This window comes from Callospermophilus lateralis, chromosome 2 (genome assembly GCF_048772815.1).
Source record: "Callospermophilus lateralis isolate mCalLat2 chromosome 2, mCalLat2.hap1, whole genome shotgun sequence".
Classification (NCBI taxonomy): Eukaryota; Metazoa; Chordata; class Mammalia; order Rodentia; family Sciuridae; genus Callospermophilus; species Callospermophilus lateralis.
The window spans coordinates 117,234,825-117,262,711 of NC_135306.1; the positions used below are offsets into that span (position 1 = coordinate 117,234,825).

The following is a 27,887-nucleotide window of genomic DNA, read 5'->3' on the forward strand; positions in this document are numbered from 1 at the left end:
GAACATAAGATGCCTCAAGTTCTTCCCAATCACTTTTCTATATTAATTAGTTTAAAATACCATTTGGCAAATTGATCAGTTTGGTTCAAGTAAATCATATGTATATATACACATTTTATCTTTCCTAATAGAGTTCCCTGAAGGCATTCTTGTCTTGTTCATCTCTGTATCCCTAACAAACATAATAATGTTGTATGTCAAGTATTATAGTTGACCAATATTTACACAAATTAACAAACTTCATTTAAGTACTTGAAGCTCACTTGACAGTCTTATAACTCGCTGTTTTTCTTAGTAATTTGTTCTGCTCTTCCTCATGATTAGCCCACGTTAGTTGATGTTTTTATTATATATCCAAAGAGCACACTTTACCCATTTATTACCTTTAATGAATTTATTTATAGCAAAGATAAGGATACAAATATCTTCCAGATATAATTGGTAAGATATTCCTTCATTTCTGGGACTGTAGCATATGCTATGCTACCCAGGCTGCAGACGTTGAAGTGAGAAGAATGGCGCCCCCTGGGCAGCGGGATGCGGCAGCCTGCTCATCTCCTCTGGCTCAGGGGCTAATTCACAAGATTTCCATTCTAAGAATCAACCTATAAATTAACATTATTTTCAAAAGATTGCTAAGACAGTTTGTTTTGCTTGAAATAGAAAAGATGGTTTAGTCAGAACAGACATCAACTTGACAGTGTCATAATGTCTAAGTGAATAGTAAACATTTCTCATTGAATAAAATTTTGAAATATTTATTTATAAAGTTAATAGCTATCTTGGAAATTAAGCAATTCACTGAATATTCTTTCACACACATTTACATTTAATTAGTGCTAAAAGTAAGATGTTCATAATTTCTCCAGTATCAATTGAACATAAAACTAACTTAAAATAATAAGATGCAGGTTCCAGTTCAAATTTCCTAGTTAGTCATATCATCCTGGACAAGCCATTTTAGATCTCTGCCTTCACCCACATCAAGCAGGGGTAATCATAGCTTTTCTTAACCTGCCTTCTAAATAAGCACACATAAGATTATGTGGTAACATTTTGCTTAAGTCACTAATCACAAATAAGGTAAACTATATAAGATTTTCATCATTCTCAGCTATTTTCTAATATTTGACTAATATTTTTATAACCAATGTAAAAATCGCATGTTTAATACTACAAAATTCAGTAGTTATACAAGGTGAAGTAAAATGGTAAAGCTAGTCATAAGAATAAACCCATTCAACCATGTTCTCATTTAATTATGTTAAAAATTATAAAAATAGGTAAAATTTCACAAAAATATTTCTTCTTATGGTAGTTTAGGAATTCTTGCCCACATCAATAGATTGTCTGGCATCAGCCACGGCCTCAGGTACTCGAACAGTCATATTGTCCATAGCTTTGGTCAAACAGATTTGACAGCCCAACCGTGATCTGTACAGAAAAGGGATAGGTATGTTTATTAAGTATATGTCAGTGTAGTTGTTTAGTATGTTTTTATGTTTTCTTACCCAACACAGGAAATTAAGTAACCTTCTAAATTTTCTTTTCTTTTTGTTACTGAGAATTGAATGCAGGAGTGCTTTCCCACTGAGCTACAACCTCAGTTCTTCTTCTTATTATTTTGAGAGAGGGTCTCACTAAGTTGCTGAGGATCTCTCTAAGTTGCCCAAGTTTCCCAGGCTGCCCTGAAGCTTGTAATCCTCCAATCTCAGCCTCCCAAATCACTGGGATTAAGGTTGTATAACATCACACATGGCAACCTTTTAAATTTTCATCACATCAAAACAGATAAAAACCAGCCTGATCAATTAGAGGGCAACAGAACACAAATATGAAACACAAAAAATCCTGGTGTGCCAAAGCTTCATTTTAGCCTTTAGTCTTTTATCATTTACTAATTGACTCTCCAGAACTATTATTATTATTTTGTTTTTTGGTGAAAGAGTAGCCAAACATTGAAATGGTACAATAGTGGACAAGAGAACATGAGGTTATTAGCAAACCTATTATTTGCTAATAACAAGAGGTTGTTAGCAAAGTCAGCAAACTGTTTATCAATTCCCAGATAATTAAAACCATACTGACTGTGGTGGACCTTAAAGACTATTAATTACTCCTGATGTTTACAAAAAGCTGTAAGATAGTGCTACTCTCTCAGAAACTACTAATGTAATAAGTGACACAGTTATGAAGCAGAGCAGATTAAGTAAAGTTAGTGAGAGAACAAATATGTTGTGGGGACACAGGCTGCACAAAGAGATCTGTCTTGTTCTAAAAGACAAAGCAGTGGTGCACTGTGGCCATTTGCTCATTCTCCTACAACCTCTACCTCCTTAAAGGTCTCTGGCTCTAATATCTACTCAGTGCAGACTGTCTCATACTTCTAGAGAAGGAGACAGACAGCAAGGCATCCCATACTGTATATCCCACAAAATCCTGACATTCATGTAAATCTGAAAGATACTTTATCTGTCACTCCTGCCCTGACAGTGAAAGTACACACAGGTTGTTAACCCTACTTCTAAGGTTGGTTTTCAATTCAGAGAAGTAGCTTGAAATAGCGGAAGTACAAGGGCTCTGGGGCCCAACATAACTGAATTCAAATCAGAGCTCTGCCACCCACTAGTTGGCAGCCTTGTGCAAATCTACAATAACTAAATCTGCTTCTTACCTATAAAATGCTGAGAATACTGTCTAAGCCTGAAAAGTGGGAATAATCTTCATTAAGTGCCTAGGCATTACAGTTAAGTACTCAACATATAAGTTGGTATAAATTAGATATAATAGTAAGAACTACCATTTAATGAACCAGGAACCATTCTAAGAGTTTATTCATTAACTCCAAAGAACAACCTATGAGGTAGGTGCTATCATTATCTTCATCCTACATGTAAGAAACCTGAGGCCTCTATGTAGATTATCCATGGAAAGTGAAAGTAGGGAGTAATGACAATTGTCAAATGTATATTCACAGATAATTCCTTAATCTCTCTATCCATGTATTATTAATTTCACAAACATTTAGGAATTCCCTATTGTTAGGCACTGGAGACAATGACAAAATAAGACCTGGCTCCTGTACTATGTAAGAAAGGAAACAGGTAACCAGCAAGCAAGAACCCACAGGAGGTCTATCCACAAACACGGCTAATACGTTGATAATAGACATTGTTAATGATGGTGGTATATTTACATAGCACTTCAAACTAAGGATATAAACTCAAAGGCTGATTTTCCCTATTTCTTTGTTTTGGAATGTATGGTACTCTAAAAATAGTTACATGTGGGTTACTAGCTTTGATTTTATTCCAGTATGCCAGAGAGCTGTGTAAATGCTGCATAAAACACATCATATTCATTCTTCATAAAATATCTCTACTAAAATTCCATGTTCTTAAGCATAACAGACATGAAACATTAAAATCTCTTCTTTGCTCTCTGTTATCTTATTCTAACACCTGGAAATCTAATTATTGCTTGTGGTTGGTTTACATTTAATATAGTCCTTTTTATATCTTTTTACAACCTATACCTCTTCTATATGTAACTTTTCCTATCCCCCTTATTTGCTTTTTCTTTTCACTTAGAGTATTATGTAGTACATGCACATACAAATTTTTTTCTGAATAAAAGGGCAAGCAGTTAGCTATAGCTGAACCCTCTTATTAACACACACAAGAAGGGAAGGGGAAGAAGAGGTACTGGGGACTGAATTCGAACAAGATATATTCTATTTTTTATAGTTATGACAAAATGAATTCTACTGTCAGGTATAATTAAAAAGAACCAATTTTTTTAAAAAAGACACAATTATCAGAATGAAACTAATACAGTCATTAGATGTATTCTGTTATTCTTTAGGGGCAAAAAGGAAAGGAAGTGTTGGTAAAGAATGTGGCCTGAAGAGAGATGAGAGGGACAGGTAGATGGCAGCCACACCTGCTGTGCTTTGGTGTCTAAAGAGATACTATGTCCCCAGTCTTTCTTTCAGGGTTATCAGTCTCACCTCTATTAAGAGGGAAATGTACTATGAAAGCAAAAAAAATAAAATGATTCAACATGTCTGAATAAACACAAATGACCTAAAAACTTTGCATGCACTAAATGATAGTTTATGATCAAGTGTTTAACAAAATTGTAGCTACAAATTCCACATGAAATTAATAAAATTATTATTACAATTGCTTGTAATTGTTTCAAAAATTATTTTTCATTCGGGTTACCAAATTACAGTTAAACAAAGCCCACCTTAATTAAATAATAATTATTTAATTATCTTTCCCCTTGAATAAGTAAATCAACTAGCAATCTTAACTTCAATCAAAACTAGATAATTAAAAATAATAATAATAAGGTATCACTCGATGTCACCTACTACTGTAAATATTACATTTAAGAATAACTCTACCTATTAATTAATAAGTTCTAATTAATATACATTTAGAAAAAGAGCTAATCATCTTAACATAATTACTGTTATATATTGTTTCTTCAAAATTTCTGCTCTCTCAAATAGGTAAAATTTTCCGATATAATTTTGTTCAATTATCAAATCTATCCTTCAAGAACACTATAAAAAGCATTATACTTAATTCCATCCTGCTAAACTGTGATAAATATTAATTCTTGCAGTAAAAAACAGACTAAAGAAGATATATTAGGATCTAAAACTTACAATTCTTCCAATTTTTAAAATTTTTTTATTTTTGTTAAGGGGAAAGTTTTGTATAAGTGTTAACTATGGGACAGTGAAAGAGAAATGACACATATTTAGTACATAAAACTTGTGACTGTTCCCTAAGCTGGGAAAACTCAGATGTGGTCTTCAAAAAACAAAGTGACAGCATGTGGATCATCCCAGATTATGAGTACAAGTAAAGAACTCTTCAGGCTTACCTGTCTGTGAGCCCATAAGCCAGATCGAGCATGTCATTCTCCTCATCAGTGACTGCTTCTAATTTCTCATATATGTGATCTTCAAAGATGAGGTGACAAGTAGAGCAAGCCAAGGTTCCCTCACAAGCACCTGAAAAAGCAGCAATCACTGAACATATCCCTCCTCGACATTATACAATCTAAACCTGGCTTCCAACATTTAAATATTTCTGAATTTTAGAATCAGTGTTATAATACTAAATTATTTTCAGAATAGTAATGAATTAGGGATTACCCCCCACCATCACCCTCCACCCCACATTTTGAAATCACTCATACAATATTTCACAAAGGCTCTGGACAAGGTGCTATGAAGGAAAACATGAGACTATATAGATCCAGTACTAAAGAGCTTACAGTTTTAAGCTGAGACATGTATACATATAAAAATGTGTACATATTAAAACATATATAGCAATAGTTTATATAACAGCACACAAGCTATTTACTTTTCCTCAAGAGCACAAGCCAATTTATAAATAAAGCAGTCAAACCTGAAGCTAAATAAGGTTAAATAGTCTTCCTTCTCAGTCTCCCATCACAATCAGGATAGAAACAAATAAGTCATTTTAAGAGTAGGCTTGCTTTTAAGAACATTTATGTTAAGAACATTTAAATGTTAAGAACATTTCTTCCATTCCACTTTTAAGTCATTCATTTATTTAATGAGTGCCTATTAAGTGCCAGGCACTGTGAAAAAGGTACTAAAAAGCCATCTTGTCTAACCAAATGAAGATGGCACCTGCTATGCAACACCCCTCTCCCAGAGTCATCCAGCCTTTGCTTGGAAATCTCCTGACAAAGAAACCTATACTGCGTAAGCCACCAATTCTACATGTGTCCAGCTTCCACCATGCTAAAGTTGGCCACTGTGTAACCTCCACCTACTGATCCAACTGTATCCTGGAGTAAAATATGAAAAATAGCTTTCTGCATAGCTTAGACTATACTTCCTTCTCCAGCCTGAGCATACCTATGTTCTCCACATTTTTCTTACATAACACAGCTCCAAATCCCTTCCCTCAGGCCAGCTGGACTTTTCTTAAGATAGCATGTCTAGAACATATTAGAATTCCATTGAGGAACAGGGTCATGCAGAATCATATTCCAGCTGAATTCAACTTTAATAATAAGTTATTTAAATATTACTAAAAAGCTACTGCACGACTTTAAAGACTGTAGAGACTAGGAGTAGCTTCAATTAGACTCAAATTCTTTTGGGGCCAATAAACACTACTGTATATAACATATATACAGAACTACTGTTAATAATTGGTAACTTTGATTTGCCACTGAATGAATCATTTTAATAAGTTGTTCCTACCTCATAATTCCAACATTTGTTAATCACTTTATTATCTAAAAAAAGAAAAAAATGAGAGCCTTCCCTAAATCTTCATTTTCATTAAATCAAATTCAAAGCAGTAATAGGATTACTGGAGAGAGACCATTCAGTGAAGTACAGGGAGTTAGAACACAGGCTCAGGAGGCAGCTGCCTGGCTTCATCCACAGCTCCTGTTTACTGTGCAACTGTGGGCTGCTTTATCCCCCAGCCTCAGCTTTCCCAACAGTATCTGTATCAACCACACATAGTAGTTTCAAGAATTACAGTTGAGTGTAAGTAAATATATATATATTGGCAACCATTATTGGTAAATTAAAAATAAGTACTGTGGCTGGGGCTGGGGCTCAGAGGTACAATGCTCGTCGCCTAGCATGTGTGAGGCGCTAGGTTCGATCCTCAGCACCACATAAAATAAATAAAATAAAGGTATTGTGTCCAACTACATCTAAAAAATATTTTTTTTAAAAAAAGTAAGTACAATGTGAGTGTTTACTACTTGGTAATTATTATTATTTGGAAATGACAAGAAATTTTATAGTAACTCAATTTTCTTTGTAAACATAAAAGGAATTAAACCCAAGAAGTTCAAGAAATGGACGAAAGTCATATTACTAGTTAGAGATTAGTTATGATTTCAGCTAGTTTTTCCAATGCTGAAGATAACCAATTCCTGCCATATAATCTGAGTCACCTTAAATATATATACATATATCTAAGTATATAAAAAACCCCGAGATACTATGAGACAAATATTATTATAGATATACAAACTTAACTGGTTATTAAAACAAATATCTTACTTTTCTATTTATGTGTGAGTTTGAGGTACTTTATAAAAAGGTAAATGTATATACATTCTATATAAAGAAGGAAAGAAACTTATTTATTGCAGTAAAAGAACTGGGGCAGGATGACCTTCAAGTTAGGGGTCCAGGTTCTAGCTGGATGGACTACACCACTGTTTGCTGTGTCCTGGTTAAGCCTCAAGGGTCAGTCTTATATAGAATGAGAAAGTAAGGCACATGACCTCCAAGGTCCTGCTAGTGTTGATTCATGTCTCTACAAAGAGAAGGTTGAATTCTTAATGGACTTGCTCATTAGAATTTAACAAACATCTCCTTGCCTTGATTCCTATTTTTATATCATCAATACTCAATTCAGATAAAGTCCACACTAAAATGGAAAAAAAAAACCTGAGATACTGTGAGACAAATATCAGGAAATCTTGTCTCCTTTTTGTCCTTAAAACAATGCATACAAAAGTCTCAATTAAATACGGATCCTAAGATTTGTTGCCTCATACAACAGAGAAACCAGGTGCTGTGGCACATGCCTGTAATCTCAGTGACTCAGGAGGCCAAGGCAGGAAAATCCTAAATTCAAGGCTAGCCTCAGCAACTTAGCAAGACCCTCAGCAACTTGGTGAGAACCTGTCTCAAAATAAAAAAATAAAAAGGACCAGGATGAGGGGGATCCAAGATGGCGGGCTAGAGGGAGGCTGCATTGTGTGTCACTCCAGGACCTGGGATTCAAGTAGTGGGAATATTGTTTCTGGGTGACTTATCAGAGAACCTCGAACAGCTGCTTCTATGCAGGAATAATGGCGACCAAGCCTGTGCAGGTCTCCAGGCCTCAGAGTCAGTGCAGGACTCCCAGCCACTCACCCACACAGGACCTCCAGCAGCCATCAGGACCACCTGCATCAACACCCTCGCAGGAATCTCAGCTGCTGCTCCCATGCAGGACACCCCGCCAATGCCCATGCAAAGGACCTCCAGCCACCACTCCAGCATGGATCCCCATCTACTAAAGTGGGGATCCCCCGTTACCTCCATCTTGGGGCACTGCAACCACTGCTACAGCCCCCTACAGATGGTAGCCTGCACCTGGGGACACTGCACAAGATCTAGAGACAGCCATCAGCTACAACACTGCATGCCACAGAGCTGCATCTCTGAACACATCGCCCAATGCCACTGCCTGGCCCCACCCGACCTGACACCCCATCTCTGAAAGCAGCCGCCTCCATCTTAGGACACCTTTGTCACCACCTTCAGTTGGGTAATCTGTTTTTGGCTCTCTCTATTGAGTTTTAGTTGGGTAATTTGTTTTTGGCTGGGGCTTAGAAGAAATATCAAGGTACCTATAGTCCCCAACTCCCTCCTCTCCCCTGCAGTAGCTAACCTGGCACAATGCTTGCAGCTACGCACAGCCAGTCCATAGCTTACAAAGCCTGGCCCTGAACTGCCCAATACAAAACACCTGTCGGCAGGTGCTTAGCCCCCAGTGCACAGCCCACAAGACCTCCAGAGAGATTTCTGACTGGGAAGTAGAAAGGGAGGGGGTGAGATACAGTTTAGAGACTAAATTAGAGACCAGGAATTGTGAGGTCTACAGGCGATATAAGGAGATAAGACCAGCGCTCACATCACAGGGGTGGGCCCCAAAGGAGATCCTTTGGGTATAGTCTCCCATCGGGGAATGCAAGTGCTATATCCCACCTCCAGGAGCTCCATCCCCAAGACCAACCTTCCCACCCTAATAATCTTCACCATGCTAAGGGTGAAGATACTAGCAAACAACAGACAAACCCACCTATTGGATGAGAAGCAAAGCAGGAAAGATACTGATCTCTAACAAAAACAATTCTTGTTATCTTTCTTCGAGATTTTTTTTTCTCTTTTCTCTCTCTCTCTTTCTTCTTCTGCCTTAAAACATCCCCAACATTTGTGAAACCATGTACTTTCCATGAATTAGGCTACTGAGGACTGGGATGTCTGAATAGTATATTACAGTTATGTTGTATATTCTTTTATCTCCTATTTTTACATATTTCATGTTTCTGAATATTTGGTTTTTTTGTACTTGCTCTATTGTCTTCCCACTTATTTGTGTCTCCCCAAAATCACTTTCTCTCTCTTCTCCTGCTACTAACCAACTTCTTAAAGATTCCTCTTTCACGTTTCCTAAGATCTAATAATTCTATATCCTCACTACCTACCCCCCCCCCAACATCGCATCCTACACTCCATCCCCGGTGCTCTCTTTGTCCACAATCAGAAACTGTAGACCCTTTTGCAAACTAACTGTTAATAGTGTAGATAATAACTGAACTCACCATTGCTACATATTGTGACAAAACCGTAAACGTCTTAATAACAGCTATTTGGTTTAAGGCTGTATATTGTTTGATTGGGATGTTAATATTGTTCTCCCCCTTAAAGGTGAGGTATTGGAACCCTACAGGGACACTATAAGCCTATAGGGTAAAAGCTCTAATGCCCCAGATCCACAGTGCTAGAAGGGAAAACATACGAATGACATGAAAAAACAAGGGAAGAAATTGTCCCAAACAAACCAAGAGACTACATTATTAGAATTCATGGCCAGAAAAACAGAAGAAATGACAGAGAAGGAGTTCAGAATGTACATAATTAAAATGTTCTGTGAATTAAAGGATGATACAAGAAAAAATATAGGCAGCTAAAGATCATTTCGATAAACAGCTACATAAGCAAACACAGAAAGCAAAAGATTACTCCAATAGGGAGACAGAGATTCTGACAAAAAAACAAACAGAAATCCTTGAAATGAAAGAAACAGTAAACCAAATTAAAAACTCAATAGAGACAGCCAAAAACAGATTACATCATTTGGAAGACAGAACATCAGGCAATAAAGACAAAATATATAACCTTAAAAAGAACATTGACCACACACTTAAAATGGTAAGAAACCATGAGCAAAACATTCAACAATTATGGGATAACATAAAAAGACCAAATTTAGGAGTTATTGGGATAGAAGAAAGCATAGGGTTCCAAACCAAAGGAATGAACAATCTATTCAATGAAATAATATCAGAAAATTTTCCAAACATGAAGAATGAACTGGAATATCAAATACTAGAGTCTTATAGGACAAATGTACAAAGTCACAACAGATCCACCCCAAGACACATTATAATGAAAATGCCTAGCATACAGAATTTTAAAAGCCACAAGAGAAAGGAATCAGATAACATATAGGGAGGAAACCAATTAGGAAATCTTCGGATTTTTCAACTCAGACCCTGAAAGCTAGAAAATCCTGGAACAACATATACCAAGCTCTAAAAGAAAATGGATACCAACCAAGAATTCTATATCCAGCAAAATTAAGCTTTAGATTTGATGATAAAATAAAAACTTTCCATAGTTAAAAGGATTTACAACTAGAAAGACTTCACTACAGAATATCCTCAGCAAAATATTCCAAGAGGAGGAGTTGAAAAACAACAATGAAAATCAGCAAAGGGAGATAATACACTAAAGGAAAAACCAATCAAAGAAGAAACCAAGTCAAGTTAAATACCAAAAATAAAAAAAAAAAAAAGGCCAGGAATACAAATCATATCTCAATAATAACCCTGAATGTTTAATGCCCAAAACTCACCAATCAAAAGACACAGACTGGCAGACTGGATTTAATAAAAATACCTAACAGTATGCTGCCTTCAAGAGACTTATCTCATAGGAAAATACATTCATAGACTGAGGGTGAAAGGTTAGAAAAAAAACATAGCCCTCATAAAGTAGACTTCAAGCCAAAGTTAATTAAAAGGGATACATTTCATACTGTTTAAGGGAACCATCCACCAACAAGACTTAACAATTATAAATATATATATGACAAACAATGGAACATCTACATTCATCAAACAAAGTCTTCTCAAGTTCAAGAGTCAAATACACCACAATACAATAATTCTGGGTGACTTTAACAGAACTATTTCACCACTGGATAGATCTTTCAAATGAAAGCTAAACAAAGAAACTATAGAACTCAGTAATACAATTAATAACTTAGACTTAACAGATATATATAGAATATTTCATCCAACAACAAGTGAATATACTTTCTTCTCAGCAGCACATGGATCCTCTTTAAAATGGACCATATGCCACAAAGCAACTCTTAGCAAATACAAAAAAGTAGAGATACTACTCTGCATTCTATTAGATCATAATGAAATGAAATTAGAAATCAATGATAAAATAAAAACTAGAAGCTACTCCAATACCTGGAAACTAAATAATATGCTATTGAATAAACAATGGGTTACAAAAGACATCAAAGAGGAGATTAAAATATTCTAGAGGTAAATGAAAACACTGAAAAAAACATCAAAATCTGGGACAGGATGAAGGCAGTACTAAGAGAAAAGTTCATTGCATGGAGTTCGTTCCTTAAAAGAAGAAAAAGTCAACAAATAAATGACTTAACATTACAACTCAAAGCCCTAGAAAAAGAAGAACAAATCAACACCAAAAGCAGCAGAAGAAATGATTAAAATCAGAGCTAAAATCAATAAATTGAAACAAAGGAAACAATTGAGATAATTGACAAAACAAAAAGTTGGTTCTTTGAAGGAATAAATAAAATTGACAAACCCTTAGCTATGCTAATGAAGAGAAGGAGAGAGAAAACTCAAAATCAATAACATACGAGATGAAAAGGAAATATCACGACAGACACTATAGACATACAGAAGATAATCAGAAATTATTTTGAAAATTTGCACTCTAGTAAAATAGAAAATCTTGAAGGGATCAACAGATTTCTATGGTCATATGATTTGCCCAAATTGAATCAGGATACAAGTTAAACAGATCAATTTCAAGCAATGAAATAGAAGACACCATCAGAAGCCTATCAACCAAGAAAAGCCCAAGACCAGATGGATATACAGCTGAGTTCTATAAGACTTTCAAAGAAGGACTAAAACTAATACTCCTCAAATTATTTTATGAAATTGAAAAAAGAGGGAACACTTCCAAAGCCATTCTATGAGGCCAATATCACCCTGATGCCAAAACATCAAAGAAAGAAAACTTTAGTGTCTCTAATGAACAGAGATGCAAAAATTCTCAATAAAATTCTGGCAAATCAAATACAAAAACATATCAAAAAGATAGTGCACCATGATCAAGTGGGGTTTATCCCAGGGATTCAAGGTTGGTTCAACATACAGAAATCAATAAATGTAATTTATCACATCAATAGACTTAAAGAATCAGACGATCATATTAATAGATGCAGAAAAAGCATTAGATAAAATATAGATAGTTTTTTTTAGTATTTTGAACATGAAGGGGTACTAAGTATAACAAGAACATATCTCAACATTGTAAAAGCTATCTATGCTAAGCCCCAGGCCAACATCATTCTAAATGGAGAAAAATTGAAAGCGTTCCCTCTAAACACTAGAACAAGACAGGGATGCCCTCTTTCACCACTTCTATTTAACATAGTTCTTGAAACTCTAGCCAGAGCAATTAGACGAAATAAATTAAAGGAATACAGATGGGAAAAGAAGAGCTCAAACTATCACTATTTACTGATGACATGATTCTATACCTATAGGATCCAAAAAATTCCACCAGAAAACTTCTAGAACTAATAAATAAATTCAGCAAAGTAGCAGGATATAAAATCAACACCCATAATCAAAGGCATTTGTGTACATTAGTGACAAATCCTCAGAAAGGGAAACTAGAAAAACTACCCCATTTACAATAGCCTCAAAAAATTAAAATAAAATACTTGGGAATCAACTTAACAAAAGAGTGAAAGACCTCTACAATGAAAACTACAAAGCACTAAAGAAAGAAATTAAAGACCTTAGAAGTTGGAAAGATGGAAAGATCTTCCTTGTTCTTGGATAGGCAGAATTACTATTGTCAAAATGACCATACTACCAAAAGCACTACACAGATCTAAGGCAATTCCAATCAAAATTCCAATGGCATTCCTCATAGAAATAGAAAAAGCAATCATGAAATTCATCTGGAAAAATAAGAGACCCAGAATAGCTAAAGCAATCCTTAGCAGGAAGAGTGAAGCTGGTGGCATTAATATACCAGAACTTAAACTCTACTACAGAGCAATAGGAACAAAAACAGCATTATTGGCACCAAAACAGACTTGTTGACCAATGATACAGAATGGAGGACACATTCTCATATTAGACAAAGGTGCCAAAAACATATATTAAAGAAAAGATAGTCTCTTCAACAAATGGTGCTGGGAAAACTAGAAATCCATATGCAGCAAAATGAAATTAAGCCCCTATTATCTCTCACCATGCATAAAACTCAAAGTGAATCAAGGACCTAGGAATTAAACCAGAGTCCCCCTGCCTAACAGGAGAAAAAGTAATCCCAAATCTTCATCATGTCAGATTAGGCCCCAACTCCCTTAACAAGATTCCTACAGCACAGGTAAGCACAAAAAATAAAATCAGGAATCAATAAATGGGATGAATTCAAAATGAAAAGCTGCTTCTCAGCAAAAGACATAATCAGTGAGGTTAACAGAGAGCCTACAGAATGGGAGCAAATTTTTACCACACACACATCAGATAGAGCACTAATCTCTAGGATATATAAAGAACTCAAAAATCTTAACACCAAAAAAACAAATAACCCAACCAATAAATGGACCAAGGAACTGAACAGATACTTCTCAGAACACAATATACAATCAATCAACAAATATATGAAAAAAATGTTCAACATCTCTAGCAATTAGAGAAACCAAACTACTCTATGATTTCATCTCACTCCAGTCAGAATGGCAGCTATTAAGAACACAAACAACTGTAAGTGTTGGAGAGGATATGGGGGAAAAGGCACTGTCATACATTACTGGTAGAACTGCAAATTGGTACAACCAATATAGAAAGCAGTATGGCAATTCCTTGGAAAACCTGAAATGGAACCACCATTTGACCCAGCTATCCCACTCTTCGGTTTATACCCAAAGGACTTAAAAACAGCATGCTACAGTGATGCAGCTACATCAATGTTTACAGCAGTACAATTCACAATAGCTAAATTGTGGAAGCAACCTAGACGCCCTTCAATAGATGAATGGATTAAAAAAATATGGTATATATACACAATGGAATATTACTCAGCATTAAAAGAGAATAAAATCATGACATTTACAGGTAAATGGATGGAGCTGGAGAATATCAAGCTAAGTGAAGTAAGCCAACCCCCAAAATCCAAATGCCAAATGTTTTCTCTGATAGTGGATGCTGCTCCATAATGGAGATGGTGGGGGGAGAGCATGGAAGGAATGGAGGAACTTTAGAAGGGGCAAAGGGGAAGGAAGGGAAGGGAGGGGGGATGGAGGTAAGAAAGATGGTGGAATGAAAAGGACATTATTACCCTAAGTACATGTATGAAGATTCGAATGGTGTGACTCTACTTTGTGTACACCAGAGACAAAAAAATGTGCTCAATATGTGTACTATGAATTGAAATGCATTCTGCTGTCATGTATAACAAATTAGAATAAATAAACAAATTTTTTAAAAAAGGACTGGGGACATAGCTCAGTGAAAAGTGCTCCTAGGTTCAATCCCCAGTACTAAAAAGAAAAAAGAAAAGAAAAAGGGAATTGCAAGGAAAATGAAATTCACAATCCCAGTCAGGAAGGGAAATGTGTAAGGACTTCAGAGACAGAGGGTCTCCATATAAGGAGCTTGAACTTGCCCTGTAAATCCATTATTCTCTATATCATTTCCTGATACATTCAGTGGGTAACTTTTTTACATGCTCAGATAAGTCTTTCACAATGTATTGCCTCGGAAGTGATACATGTAAGGAGGGTACATACACCTGTCTTTCTGACCCTCTTCTCCCTGATTCAGCCCTAGGAACAGGGAGAACATCTGCTGCAGGTTATAGAAAGCTGATAAAGGATTTTAAGCAGAAAAATGACAGAACATACTTTATTTTACATAGATTTGAGATGAACAACATAGAAGCAAAAGCCATGAGATTTCACCAATAGGGGAGAGGAAGGAGAGAGAAAAGAAAGAAGCAGAAAGGAGAGGCTGTTCATAGAGAAGGCAAGTCCAAAAGAAATGGCTGAGGAAGTGAAGAATAAAAAATGTGTGATGTTAGAAAAGCCCAGGGAAGAAGAACGTGCATACAATGTGGTTTCAATCATCTTAGAATAGAGAAAGGATTCAAATACCAATAAATCCCTCCTGAAAAATTTAGTACATTCCTTTTTCTTTTTTTAACCACCTAGCCAGCTGAAATGAAAAGTAACCATTCCCATTCCAGGTCTTCATACATTCCTCTACTCTCTTTGCCCTAGGAAGTCTAGATTCTTTTAACCTTCTCTTACAGTTCTTATTTTTATTGTCTAATAATATTCATTGCCCTTCTCAGGAAATTTGTCAATTGTTTCCACACCTTGCATAAGCTGCCAAACTCAGAACTGAAGAGTATCCTAATAAAAATTTTACAAAAATTGTATATAGGAGTTTTAACTTTTGATTCTTACATGCTAAGCTCCTATTGTACATTTTAATGCCATATTTATTCTTTAAACAAATGCACAATCATGATCCCTCCTTCTCTTATGGTTCCTTTCAAAGTTTTTTCCTACCACAAAAGGTTATCATCAACAGATTATATTTTTCTTATTCTTTGTACTATGAAGAAACTTACTAGAATACTTTGTACTAGGAAGAAAACTGAGACAATAAAATCAACTCAGCCTGTGTAAAAGGGCTAACCCTAAACTAGAGACTCACAATTGTCAGACTGTGTTACAAGTATCACTACAGCATGAGATCTGTAGCAAAGATTTACAAGACCCCATGGATAGCACTTAGTGGAAGAAATATTCACTCATGCAAAACTCCACAATAAGACAATAATCTGAGTAGCGTTTTTGGAGTTTGTGTTGAGATTTGACCTGTGTTTTATTTTTTTTAAAAGGAAGAATTTCAGAGAATCATAGAAACATGTTTCTGAACAAAGCATTTAAATAAGATAAAGATCTGGGTATAAAGAGAATCTAAAATAGAACAAGTGGCTACTGAAGGGAAAAAAATAGTTATGTCTTTTTCTGTTCTTTTTCCATCTCTTTTTCAATCTGCGTGTCTTTAAAGTTTTCTTTCTTTCTTTGGCCTTAGTACATTAAGACTTTCAATATGATGTTAAATAAGAGTAGCGAGAATAGACACCCTTGCCTAAAACTGTACAAATCTCATATGTCAAAGTTTCTCAATGAAACAAAATGTAACATAGAAATCTGGGTTCTTATAGTCCATAAATCTACAATCCTCAGACATTTTTTATTTTAAATACACTTAGGTAGAAGAAACATTTGATATAAAACATCTAACATTGCTTTGCTTACCTTTCAAATAATCAAAAATGTTTCAAACTTTGAAGAATAGTAATTACCAGAGGAAGGGAAGGGGGAGAGGAAATCTGATCATGTTCAAAAGGTACAAGGTTTCAGTTACACAGAAGGAATACTATTTGAGATCTACTGCACAGCATGGTGATTACAGGTAGAAATAATATATATTTCAAAATTGCTGAATAAATTTCAGAAATCTTACTACAAAAAAATAAAGTGAAGGATATATTAATTAGCAATTCCACGTTGTGTGTATATGTGTATATATATATATATATATATATATATATATATATATCAAACATCACATTGTACCCCACAAATTTTTACAACTATGATTTGTCAACTAAAAACTGTAATAAAAAATGGTTGGTACTTTAGCACAGAGGATAATCTGATTTAGGGACACATTACAGCTACATTGATATTAGTTTCAGGTGTCAACATTTTATCCACTGTCCTAGCTTGGTTTTTTAACTTAAAGGTTTACAAACTTTGGTTCTGCTTTTCTGTTGCTGCATTAACATTCTAAAGATTTTTCTTCTAAATTAATAATGACACCTATCATGAAGGGTTTTGGTTTTCTTAATAGCTTTTTGTCATTTTTTGAGAGAGAGAGAGAGAGAGAATTTTCATATTTATTTTTTAATTTTCGGCGGACACAACATGTTTATTTGTATGTGGTGCTGAGGATGACATTCAATGTCTATAAACTGTGTGGTTTACATAATGCTGACAAAGAATGGCAGATATGTTTTCAACCTAAAACAGTACCACTTTAGTCACAGTAATAAATGTAAAATGTACAATTCACCTGGCCTGCCACCTCAAAATTACAGGGCTTGTGACTATAGTTTTGGTTTCATAATACTTATAATTTTGCTAAAGAGTAAGAATCTTAATATGGTTAATCTATACAACTTCAAACCTCCCTAATTTATAATTACCCTAAGATAAGTAAGGCATGGCTACTAATTTCAAAGATGGTGATTAATAAAACCTCTCCTGAATCAAATTTTTTTCTTTTAAAAACAGGAATAATGATACTAAGGTTTTGATCAAATCTTCACAAATTCTTGTCATAAATTATTAGAAAAAGTTAAATAAGTGCAAACTATTGCTCATTTCTTTTCATGTAATTTGATTGCTCTCCAACAGGAAAAGATAGTTTTCCATACGTCCATCTTACATTAAGGTCATTTTGTATATTTGTTATGATGCTAACAAGACAGATTGTTCACCCCCACACCTAACCCCTTCACACCTAACCCCATTCCTAAATACAAATCTAGTAGACAGCTGGATGGGAATATTATATATTAAAAATACAAAATTACCTATAGACAGAAAATCGAATTTTCTAAAGATTGGTCTAGCATAGTCAGAAATACATTAATAAGTATGATAGGAATAAAAGAAAATTTATATAAATACTATCGGGATCTTCCAATTTAAATTGTTTCTATTAAAACAGACATGGGAAGGAAAGAACTAGCATAGAAGAAAAAGAGATAATAGTAAATTCAATCCCAGATGTGCAACTGCCCCCTGGTGACAGAATATTGTAATACACTCTGAAAACAATGCACAATTTAGAAGATCTATAATATGTTGGCAATAAAAATGTTCATGAATCTGGGTTGTTTACAAAATTTACAACTGTCATTTTTTAAAATTTATTCACTCATTACTTCATATCTGGTGAGGAATACAATGGGAATGGTTTTATCCCTCATCAGAGTTTACTGGGAGAGAGATACAAATACACAAGATACACAAAGAAATGTAAATTACTGGATTGTGATAAATGCTAGAAAAGGATAGTCTAAAGCAGATGAGTGGGGTAAAGAGGAGAGAGTTATAAACACCACTATCTTAGTCCATTTCATGATGCTATGACAGAATGCTACAGACTGAGTAATTTGCAAACAAGTTCATAACTGGTTCAGGGTAACAAGAGAAACCCCACTAAGGATTAGGTGGCTGGGCGAACAAAGGTTTCCTTTTGTTATCTGAACCCATTATCCTCTATCGCAGCAATCTGCTCATGTCTTCCACAGCATTTCTCATAATAATAGTAATTGGATATTTGCCCTTATTTGATGTAAAGAAGTATACAAACTGAGACTTGATGAGAAGCAGCAAAGAGGCAATTTGGGGATGGGGAGAGAGGATGCATCCAAACAGAGGGTAAATATGTACAAATTCGCAAAAGCAGAAATTTCAGGTAAGTTCAAGCTCTGGATAAGAAGCCAGTGTGACCAAAGTAAGAGAAAGAATTAGAAATGGGAGAGAGGAAGAATAGTGGATGGAACAGGTAATGCAGAGACTTATAGGTTAGGGTAAGAAATATGGATTTGATCTAAGAGGAAGGGAAGTCACTCCTGGGTTGAATCAGGAGACTGACATATCTGTGTCATGACAAATCACCCTGGCTTCTGGGCTCAAGTGTAGAAGCAGGTCAGCAGCTTCAGGTATGCAATGACTGGCCAGTCCCAAATGACAACCATAGGGATGGAGTCAACGGTACACACTGGAGACACATCATGGAGGCACAGTTGACAAGAGGTGCTGATGGTCTGGATATAGCAAAAGCATAAAAGATGCTCCCAGTTTCAGGCTTGAGCAGCTGGGTGGTGCTCATCAATGAGATGAGAGATGCTGAAGAGGGCAGGCATGCAGGATAAAAATCTGTTTAAATATGTTGAGTTTAAAATACCTTTAGAGTTCCAAGAAGAGATGTCAAGTAGGGAGTTGGAGCTATAAGACCAAGGCTCAGAGGGAGAAAGATGTAAATTTAAGAGTTTATTGGGATTAAAGGTCATAGAATGCTTGAGATCACCCAGGGAAAAGCTGTAGACTATGGATTTGGTCAGTCACATGTGGAGTTTGTCATTCATCTGTTAACTATAACTTATGACAAGGGCAATATTTAGAAGGTCTTCTATACTCAGCTTTAGGAATTAATGAAATAACTGCCCTTTGGTGATGTCATAATTGCCTCTTCTTTATAAAAAATAACGTTCCAGACATCTTGATTTTGTTTCTTTTATCTTTTTCTAAAAAGAAATCTGAGACCTATTTCTTGTGAATTTCAAGCTTACATATACATACCAAATTTCCAAACATACTAGAGTCCTTGATCTTTAAAGCTTCCTTCTAAGTCTCAATACGTGAATTCTATGACACCAGCAGAATTTTTAATCAGCCCACTAAAGAGTGTGTTGGCATTAAATTTTCTATATTTCTGGGGTATTGAAAGAAAATACTTTAGTGCTTATCTCTGTGATGTGATTATGGGAACTTTTTTTTAATTGCCACAATGAATCTGTAATAATACCTATGTTAACAATAACAGCTAATATTTATTTAGCACTTACTTGGATTGATTCATTTGATCTTTACAGAAATATATGAGGTAGATATTAATATTATCTTCCATCTTACATATGAGAACACAAGGTATAAAGAGGTTGGGTGCCTAACCAAAGGTCACACAGCTGATAAAACACAAGCCAGGGCTCTACTCTTAACCATGCCAATGAGTAGCTCCAAAAAATGTATGTATTTTTGATTATGATTCATAGCATGAATTCCATTTTAGATCATGACCCAGTACAAAAATACTCTGTAAAATACCAAAACAATATTTCATAAAGAAACACCCTTGCAAAGGATGGTGTGTTTTATAGGTTCTCTTCTTTTTCCTTTGAAATGCTAGTTGGAAGCCACTAAATTAATCTCATAACCCAATAATGGTCACTACTGGCAGTTTGAAAAACACTGTACTGCAATGTATAGTCACAAATGATGAAGGAAAAAGTATTTTCAAAAAATTAAAAAGATATCTAAATATAAAAGTTGCCAAACATTTGTTTTAATTTAGAAGAAATTAACAAAAATCAGCTTGTGATAATTACCTATACAAATTAGGTATTTTACTTTATTTTGAAAAAGAATTAGCTTCATGTGAAAGAGATTGAAAGCCGTTTAAATAAATGTTTAAAATAAATTTTCATCTTCGAGTTTATTTTGTTAAGTAGTATACTTAACAATCTTTTGATAACCAATAAGAATAAATACCCTTTAGATAAACAGGCAAATAATTTGAGCACACAATTTATAAAACAACCTTTTTCTAGGCAATTCCATCCCCAGGAGTTTATTGCAAGAAAATTACAAAACACATAGAAAAGAACTTCTTAGGACGCTCTCTTTAATGTTATTTATAATACTCTAAAAATTGAAAGACACCTAAATTTCTAGAGAAGACAACAGAATAAATAAATCATAGCATACCTACACAATAGAAAAATATGTTTAAAGAATGCTAGTCCTAAAATCTTTACAAAATTCAAAACTCAAGTTGAGATTAAATTTCTCATAGAAGTAAATGCAAAGAAAGGCAGGCAGGGGTACAGATGCATATTCTAGCAAATAAAAACATCAGCCATTGCAGATTGAGGCATGTATCTGAGTGCCTGTCTATAACTACATCATCAGTGCTGCCTGCCATTATCCTTATTTAAGAGATTTCTGTGAACTTAAAAACATTCCTACTTTAAAGCAATTTTTCTAAGCTCTTTCCCTATTAGTATCTATTCCTTAATTAACGGCACAGAACGTCAACATAATTGTTTAGCCTTCTTTCTGGTATGAAATTATGTTTAACTTCCCTCCCAAAGTTACTGATCTGGGAGTGTATTTCAGCACCATACCATTCACCAAATGAAAGTTTAATTAACACTGTTCTAAGTTATTAGTATTCAGATTTAAATTTTTTCCAGCTACATAATATTCAAAAGTTCCAATGCATACAGCAGCATGGTTCACCCATTTCTGTCAAAGATCAAGAAATATTTCTAACATTCTGACTCAGTAAATCTGGAGTGGACCTGAGAATCTACATTTTTCCAAGGTGATATGGGTGGCAACAGTCAAGAGAACACTCTTTTGAGAATGACTATTCCAGACAGAGATGGTACTTGAGCAAAACTGATCCTGAGAATCAGTAGGCCTGAGGATCTGTAAAATGGCAGCTGCTGAAACATGGGCTTCATACATGTGGTTAAGGAATATGTCAGAAGTACAGAAATGAAAACTCTGTAAATAACACTTTTTAGGATGTTACCCTTCCTAGGAAAGTGAGTTGACACTTATCATAAATCAAAACTATTTAAATATGCTTCTGTGACACGATATTGGAAGACACCTAATAATGATATTATCTCCAACCTTTAAATTCCACTCCCTACTCTCAGCTTCACATCACACAGATAAACAGTAAGGGGATAAGGTCACAGTAGATTTCTGGCCATGTGGCTATTTAAATTCTTTCCAAAGAATAAAAAAACAGTATCACTCCATTCTCTATAATAAAAATACAATATTAGCACCTCCTAAATCTTTAATATTTTATGTCATAAGCTACAGGTGAAAATTCATCAAAGAAAAAAGTTGAACCCTATTCAATAGTTTCATTTATGAATTTAAAGAATTGTTCCATACTTACCAAAACCATCAATATCTAGATTATTTTCAACCACAACATCTAGAAGAGAGTCACCAACTTTTCCTTTGGTTGTTAATGTTACACCATCATTGTTTATAAAGTGGACTGTTATCTTATCTTCTGAGCTGGAAAAGAAAGCAGTTGTTCAATGTTCTTAATAATTTCAAAATACAACTTCAAATAATCATTTTAATCTGTAAATTCAAAGAAATAAAGCATGTGCACATTATAGGAATACACTCTTTTACAGTATTTTCTTTCCTTTCCAAAGTTTTATTTGGTCTAACAGGATGGCACACACCTTTAATCCCAGTGACTCAGGAGGCTGTGTCAAGAGGATCGCAAAAATACTTGCTTGAATCTTTGAAAGATAAATATATCCTTTCACATTTTACTATATTATCTATCAGCAAGCTGACTTAAATTTCCTTTCCTTCTTATCAACACCACTACAAAATTTGGCAAATTATAGTAGCGATCAAATCCTTATCCTCCACCATTACCATTTTACCTTTTACATCACAATTGAAAAGATGTATTTCGACTTAATAAGTTATAATTTTCACTACTAGCAACAGATGGCAATAGTCTATCAAATAAAATTTTAATATAAACCAGAATTAAATAATTTCAGAGCTGAAAATTATCAAATCTAATTATCTCATTTCACAAATGAGGCAAATGAAGCCCCAGTAACTGAATAAGGTCCTCCCTAACACTGAAAAAAAGATTCTACTAATTAAAAATGATCGTGTGTGTGTGTGTCTGTGTGTGTGTCCCACAAAAGGACCTGTGTCCTCCCATTTCTTTTTGTAACAATAATTAAATTACTAAAAACAAGTTTTCTTGCTGGGGTGTGACTCAAGTGGTAGAGTGCTTGCCTAGCACCAGGGAGGCCCTCGGTACAATTTTCAGCACTGAATAAAAGGAAAAACCTACTTTCAAACATTAATCATGATTTTAATCTAAATAACTGCCTTTTTTTCCCCAAGGTAAAGTGGCTGAGAATAAAGATATTCCAGAGGCAGGGAGAATTCTGTGGAGGGTATTAGAAGGGCAGAGACCAAGCATGGATGCAGAAGAGCTATTCAGGAGATAATACTGAAGATTTTGGAGAATATTTATATGCCATAAACTGGGAGACAGTGAGGAAATAATGTTCAGATTTCTGGTATGGGCAAATGGGTGATACAATTTAGGGTGAAGAGAGGAGTTTTTAGAGAAGATGGAAATTAGTTCAAGTTTAAAATTATTTCATCCAATAATGGAAAAACTAGATGAAAATGTTCCAAAGCCAGATGGTAATATGGGTCTGGGCCCAGGAGAAAACTCTAGAGATTTGATATGAACAAATATCTGGTAGCTAAAGCCATAATAGAAACTACAGAAAGAATTCCATCATTTTTTGAAATTACTGAAAACCAGAGGTTTTAGGATTGCTCTTCTGGTATACGTTAGAGCTAAGTTTATAACAAAAGAATTAAAAATCTCTTACAACAGCCCCCATTTCTATAAAATCAGGATAACATTTATCTTATACAGGTTTGATTTTCTTTCTTTTTTTTTTTTTTTTTTTTTGTTTTTGTTTTTGTTTTTTTGGTACCAGGTACTGAACTCAGGGACCCTCAACTACTGAGCCACATCCCATCCCAAGCTCTATTTTGTATTTTATTTAGAGACAGGGTCTCACTGAGTTGCTTGGCGCCTCACCGTTGCTGAGGCTGGCTCTGATCTCACGATCCTCCTGTCTCAGCCTCCTAAGCTACTAGAATCACAGGCGTGCACTACTGCACCTGGCTTCTTATATAGTTCTGAAAACACACAAAATATCTAACATAATAGAACCCAACAAACACTGATTGATAATCTTTAAAATCAAAGCCTTTTTACTGCTAAGAACATGACTTGCTGTTATGTACCGAAAGCATATAGTCCTATTAAAACAAAAGTTAAGTGAGGATATTAATCAGTTCAGTAAAGGAGAGGAAGTGCAAAGTAGAAAGGAAAGGTAATTCATATTCTTCTGAATATGGCACCTAAGATTCAAAAGGTGGAGATTCTAGTCCTGGTTCTGACATTCATTAGGTCATCATAGGAAGCCACTTGTTTATGAGTAAACCTGGGATAAAATAACTTCACCAAGCTGCAAACTAGAGAATTAAAATGATTTTAAAAAATTAAGTCTGTGAAAATCCTGTGTTCCTTAAAATAGTAAACCCATGTACTTTACCCAAATTAATTTTTATCTTGTTCACTGTCAAAGATTAGCATTGATGGATTTTTTTTTTAGATGTTCTTCTTCTAGTTCTAAGAACTAATAAAAGCTTTTAGCTGGTCCCCAAAAGGATGAGATTTCATGCACTGAGAAACAAATATAACCCCTTTAAATATTCTATCATCACCAATTAATCCATCATCACTGCAAACTATTTTCTTCACTTGTTACCCTTTACTCAACTTTACCATTTACTTTTATCTTGTATTCTGCTTGACCACAGCATACATTTGTGTGTTTGCTGTGCTACAGTTCTTGGCAGCCTCCTACTAAAAGAGAAAGTTGCAGCTGCTTATGACCACATTTCCACGATACACTGTATCGGGGCACACTAGCCCAGAAAAAGGACCCAGTCTAGGGTTCCTACTTACACAGTCACCTTAACTCTCCCAAATAACTCACTAACTATAGAAAGACTGGAATTGTAGCTTGGTGATCAAATGTTTGCCATGATTTCAATCCTGATTCCTACTATAACAACAACAAAAAAATCAGCCATTATAGTGCTCGAAAACCAAACAAAAACTACTTGAGTTCTAGACCTGGTTTTGCTGACTACTTAATGTGTAATTTTATTACCATTTATCTACCCCTTCCTACCTAATAGGATTGTCTTAACAGTCAAATGAAGTAATATATGTGAAAACCCTTTACAATCTAAATCATTCCAAATTGTGTGTCAGGGTGTTTTACAATAAAAGTTAAGTTGTTGGGTTTTTTTATTCTGACAAAATTATCTAAATGTTAAACCTCAAACTCATAACTACAGCTTCTAGAATGGATCTGTCCAATTGAACATTGTGCAATAACACCGATGTTCTATACCTGCAATGTCCAAAAAGGCAGCTGTTAGTCACATGCAGAACTGAGTATTTAAATGTGGCTAGTGTAATTGGTGGACTGCGCCTTTAATTTTATATAACTTTACCTTACACTTCCAATAGCCACACGTAGTTAAGCAGTAACAAACAGCACAGGTCTGGGATGAGAACTGGAAAACCCAGTTATACTTCCAAAGTCTATGATATGAAATACAACATTCAAATTCAAATAATAAAGGTGGGGAAGATAATTCCCATTAAGAAAACAACATTCATGTTCACTTAAATGCTAGTTACATAGATATGTTCAATATGTCCTAATTTATACCCAAGTTTTCAAGAATGCATCCAAGAGAGCACCCACACAGAATGTCAAAGGTATGTAAGAAGAAATAGGGACAAATCCATCCAACTTGTCTTCTCCATGATCTCACTCACAGTTCATGAAACAAAAAAATTCAGTGAGCATGCACCTCAAAACAGGTTCATGGGGGATAAGATGCATCAGTCCCATACTCTCTTCTCAGGTGCCTTCTCAAGAAGAAACTGGAAAAGACGGCATACAAATCCCATATCCTCTCTATCCAGTTCTTGCCTCCTACCACACTACACCCTAGGGTGAGGAACATATAAAAATCTCCACCATACTGCTACAATCTGAAGTTGACTGAATTTTATTTCCAGTAAACCTAAGGCATGATTTTGAAAAACAAATATGATGCCAGGCATGGTGGCACATGCCTCTAATCCCAGCAGCTCAGGAGCCTGAGGTAGAAGGATGGCAAGTTTGAGGCAACTTAGTTAAGCAGGGCTCTAAGCAAATTAGCAAGAAACTGTCTCAAAATAAATTTTTAAAGAGCTGGGGAGATAGAAAAGTGGTTAAGTGCCCCTAGGTTCAATCTCTAGTACCCTCCCAAAAAATCCCAAGAATAAAAAATTCCAATGTTTTTGGAAGTTTTTTCAGATCTTTTTCAACATTTAACACAAAATCCTCAACACTATCAGCCTAAGAAGCAGCAGCAGCAGCTGCTGCTGCTGCTGCTAACACAAGGCATCTACTGACCTCTCATTATCTGCCAGGCACAAGACTACCTTTATCACCTGTATTATCTTACATAATTGAGGATTGTCCCTACCACAGGAGAAAGGAGCACTAGCAGATCAGATCAGAATTTAAAATTTCCAGAATTTAAAGGGCTGGAACCTTCCAGAAAACTGAGCACAGAAGCCCCCCCATTCTCAAACCCCAATTCTTGAGATCAAGACAAAAAGATTTCAGACAGGTCCTTCAGAGTAACAGGCATGAGTTTATTAGATGGGATGGGAAAGGAGGACACTCTCAAGGCCAAGAGTGGGTCCTCTCAGGAGAGGGACAGCATGGCTCTCCTGAACTCCAATTTTATTGCAGATCCCAGGGGAGTTTCTAAAGGGTCCAGCCCAGGTCCACATCTTTACTTTTGACCAAGAGCAGGATGACTTCAGACTTTCACGTCCCCACTACCACAACTCTAGATCACTTTGGCCCAGCCTGATGGATTCTAAATTGGATTCTTTTTTTTTTTTAAAGAGAGAGTGAGAGAGGAGAGAGAGAGAGAGAGAGAGAGAGAGAGAGAGAGAGAGAGAGAGAGAATTTTTTGATATTTATTTTTTAGATATCGGCGGACACAACATCTTTGTTTGTACATGGTGCTAAGAATCGAACCCGGGCCGCAAGCATGCCAGGCGAGCACGCTACCACTTGAGCCACATCCCCAGCCCCTAAATTGGATTCTTAACCAAAAATTCTTACAGGTTTTATGGTTAGACGGAATTATCCTTATCTCCCTGAGTTCCAGGATCTGGGTCATGAAAAGGGTCACAAAAGTCTCCCACCTCACAGTAACTTGGGTTCCTCTTAGCGACATTATTTCAAGTCTGCATTTCTCCTGCTGATACCAGGTAGTTAGATGAGGAAGGCGACATATCCTGTCCACTTAGGCTGCAGGCAAATTGCTTCTTGGAAAAGACAGCATGTGGGAAGACAGCACAGTGGGCCCATTTTATATAATTATTCCCTTATGTTCCCAGCACCCGTATTTGTTCCCTTACCACTATGAAGGTCACTGCCAGTTCAGGGCAAAGGTTACTGTGATTCCAAACCACTACCGGAACCAGCAATCGCAATTTGCTAGTTTCTCCCCAGACACAGGAAGAGCGGGAAAAGAAAACTGGGGGTCCCAGATGCCCATTTCCCCCCAGGCCTGGGTGGCAGAAGGGAGGCGACACCAACCACTTTCAGGACTGAGCGGCCCCCAGGGCTCGGGAGGAGGCGGAGCGAGGGACGGGTGTCCCTGGAAGGGCCGCGCACGCAGGCGCCCGGCGAGGACCCGGCATCGCGAAAGGCGGCCTAAGGAGCGCAGCCCCGGGCCGGGACCCCACTGTCCGCCCGCGCCTCACCTGCTCCGCGCCGACACGCTCAGCGGCCGGCTTGCTCGCGCGCCGCCGCCCAGGCCCGGCCCCGGGTTCCCCGGCAGGCCGCTGGCCCCCGCATGGGGTCCGGCGAGAAGCAGTGAGCGGCGGACCGAGCCACCCAGGGTCGCGGAGGCGATACGCAGGAGCCGGGAACTCCCCGCGGCGGCCATGGCCCACGGTCGCTAGCTGGTGGATGGACGCAGGCCGCCCAGCGGCGCGGAGGTGAAGGCTCGGCGAGCTGGGCGGAAGGACGCCCGAGGGCCGCGGCGGGGGGCGGAGCGTCTGGGCGCAGCCTGCTCCCTGCGGCCGCTGCCGTAGACTCCGCGGGA

General features: G+C 36.3%; 1 protein-coding gene across 1 annotated transcript; it reads right to left on the reverse strand.

Annotated features, from left to right (window-relative positions):
- Positions 1-375: 375 nt before the first annotated feature.
- On the reverse strand, positions 376-27,887 carry Fdx1 (ferredoxin 1). The gene is made up of 4 exons (XM_076846437.1): positions 27,544-27,887; positions 22,012-22,136; positions 4,900-5,029; positions 376-1,434 (listed from the first exon to the last, which is right to left on the reverse strand). Exons 1-4 carry the CDS (start codon positions 27,726-27,728, stop codon positions 1,320-1,322), a joined length of 555 nt encoding a protein of 184 aa, XP_076702552.1. The 5' UTR covers positions 27,729-27,887; the 3' UTR covers positions 376-1,319.

Coding starts and splice junctions, on each gene's coding strand:
- Fdx1 (XM_076846437.1), bottom strand. CDS start 27,728: ATGGCCGCCGCGGGGAGTTCCCGGCTCCTGCGTATCGCCTCCGCGACC. Junction 22,137..27,543: donor AGCGTGTCGGCGCGGAGCAG/GTGAGGCGCGGG, acceptor TTTCTTTTCCAG/CTCAGAAGATAAGATAACAG. Junction 1,435..4,899: donor GCTTATGGGCTCACAGACAG/GTAAGCCTGAAG, acceptor TTTTCTGTACAG/ATCACGGTTGGGCTGTCAAA.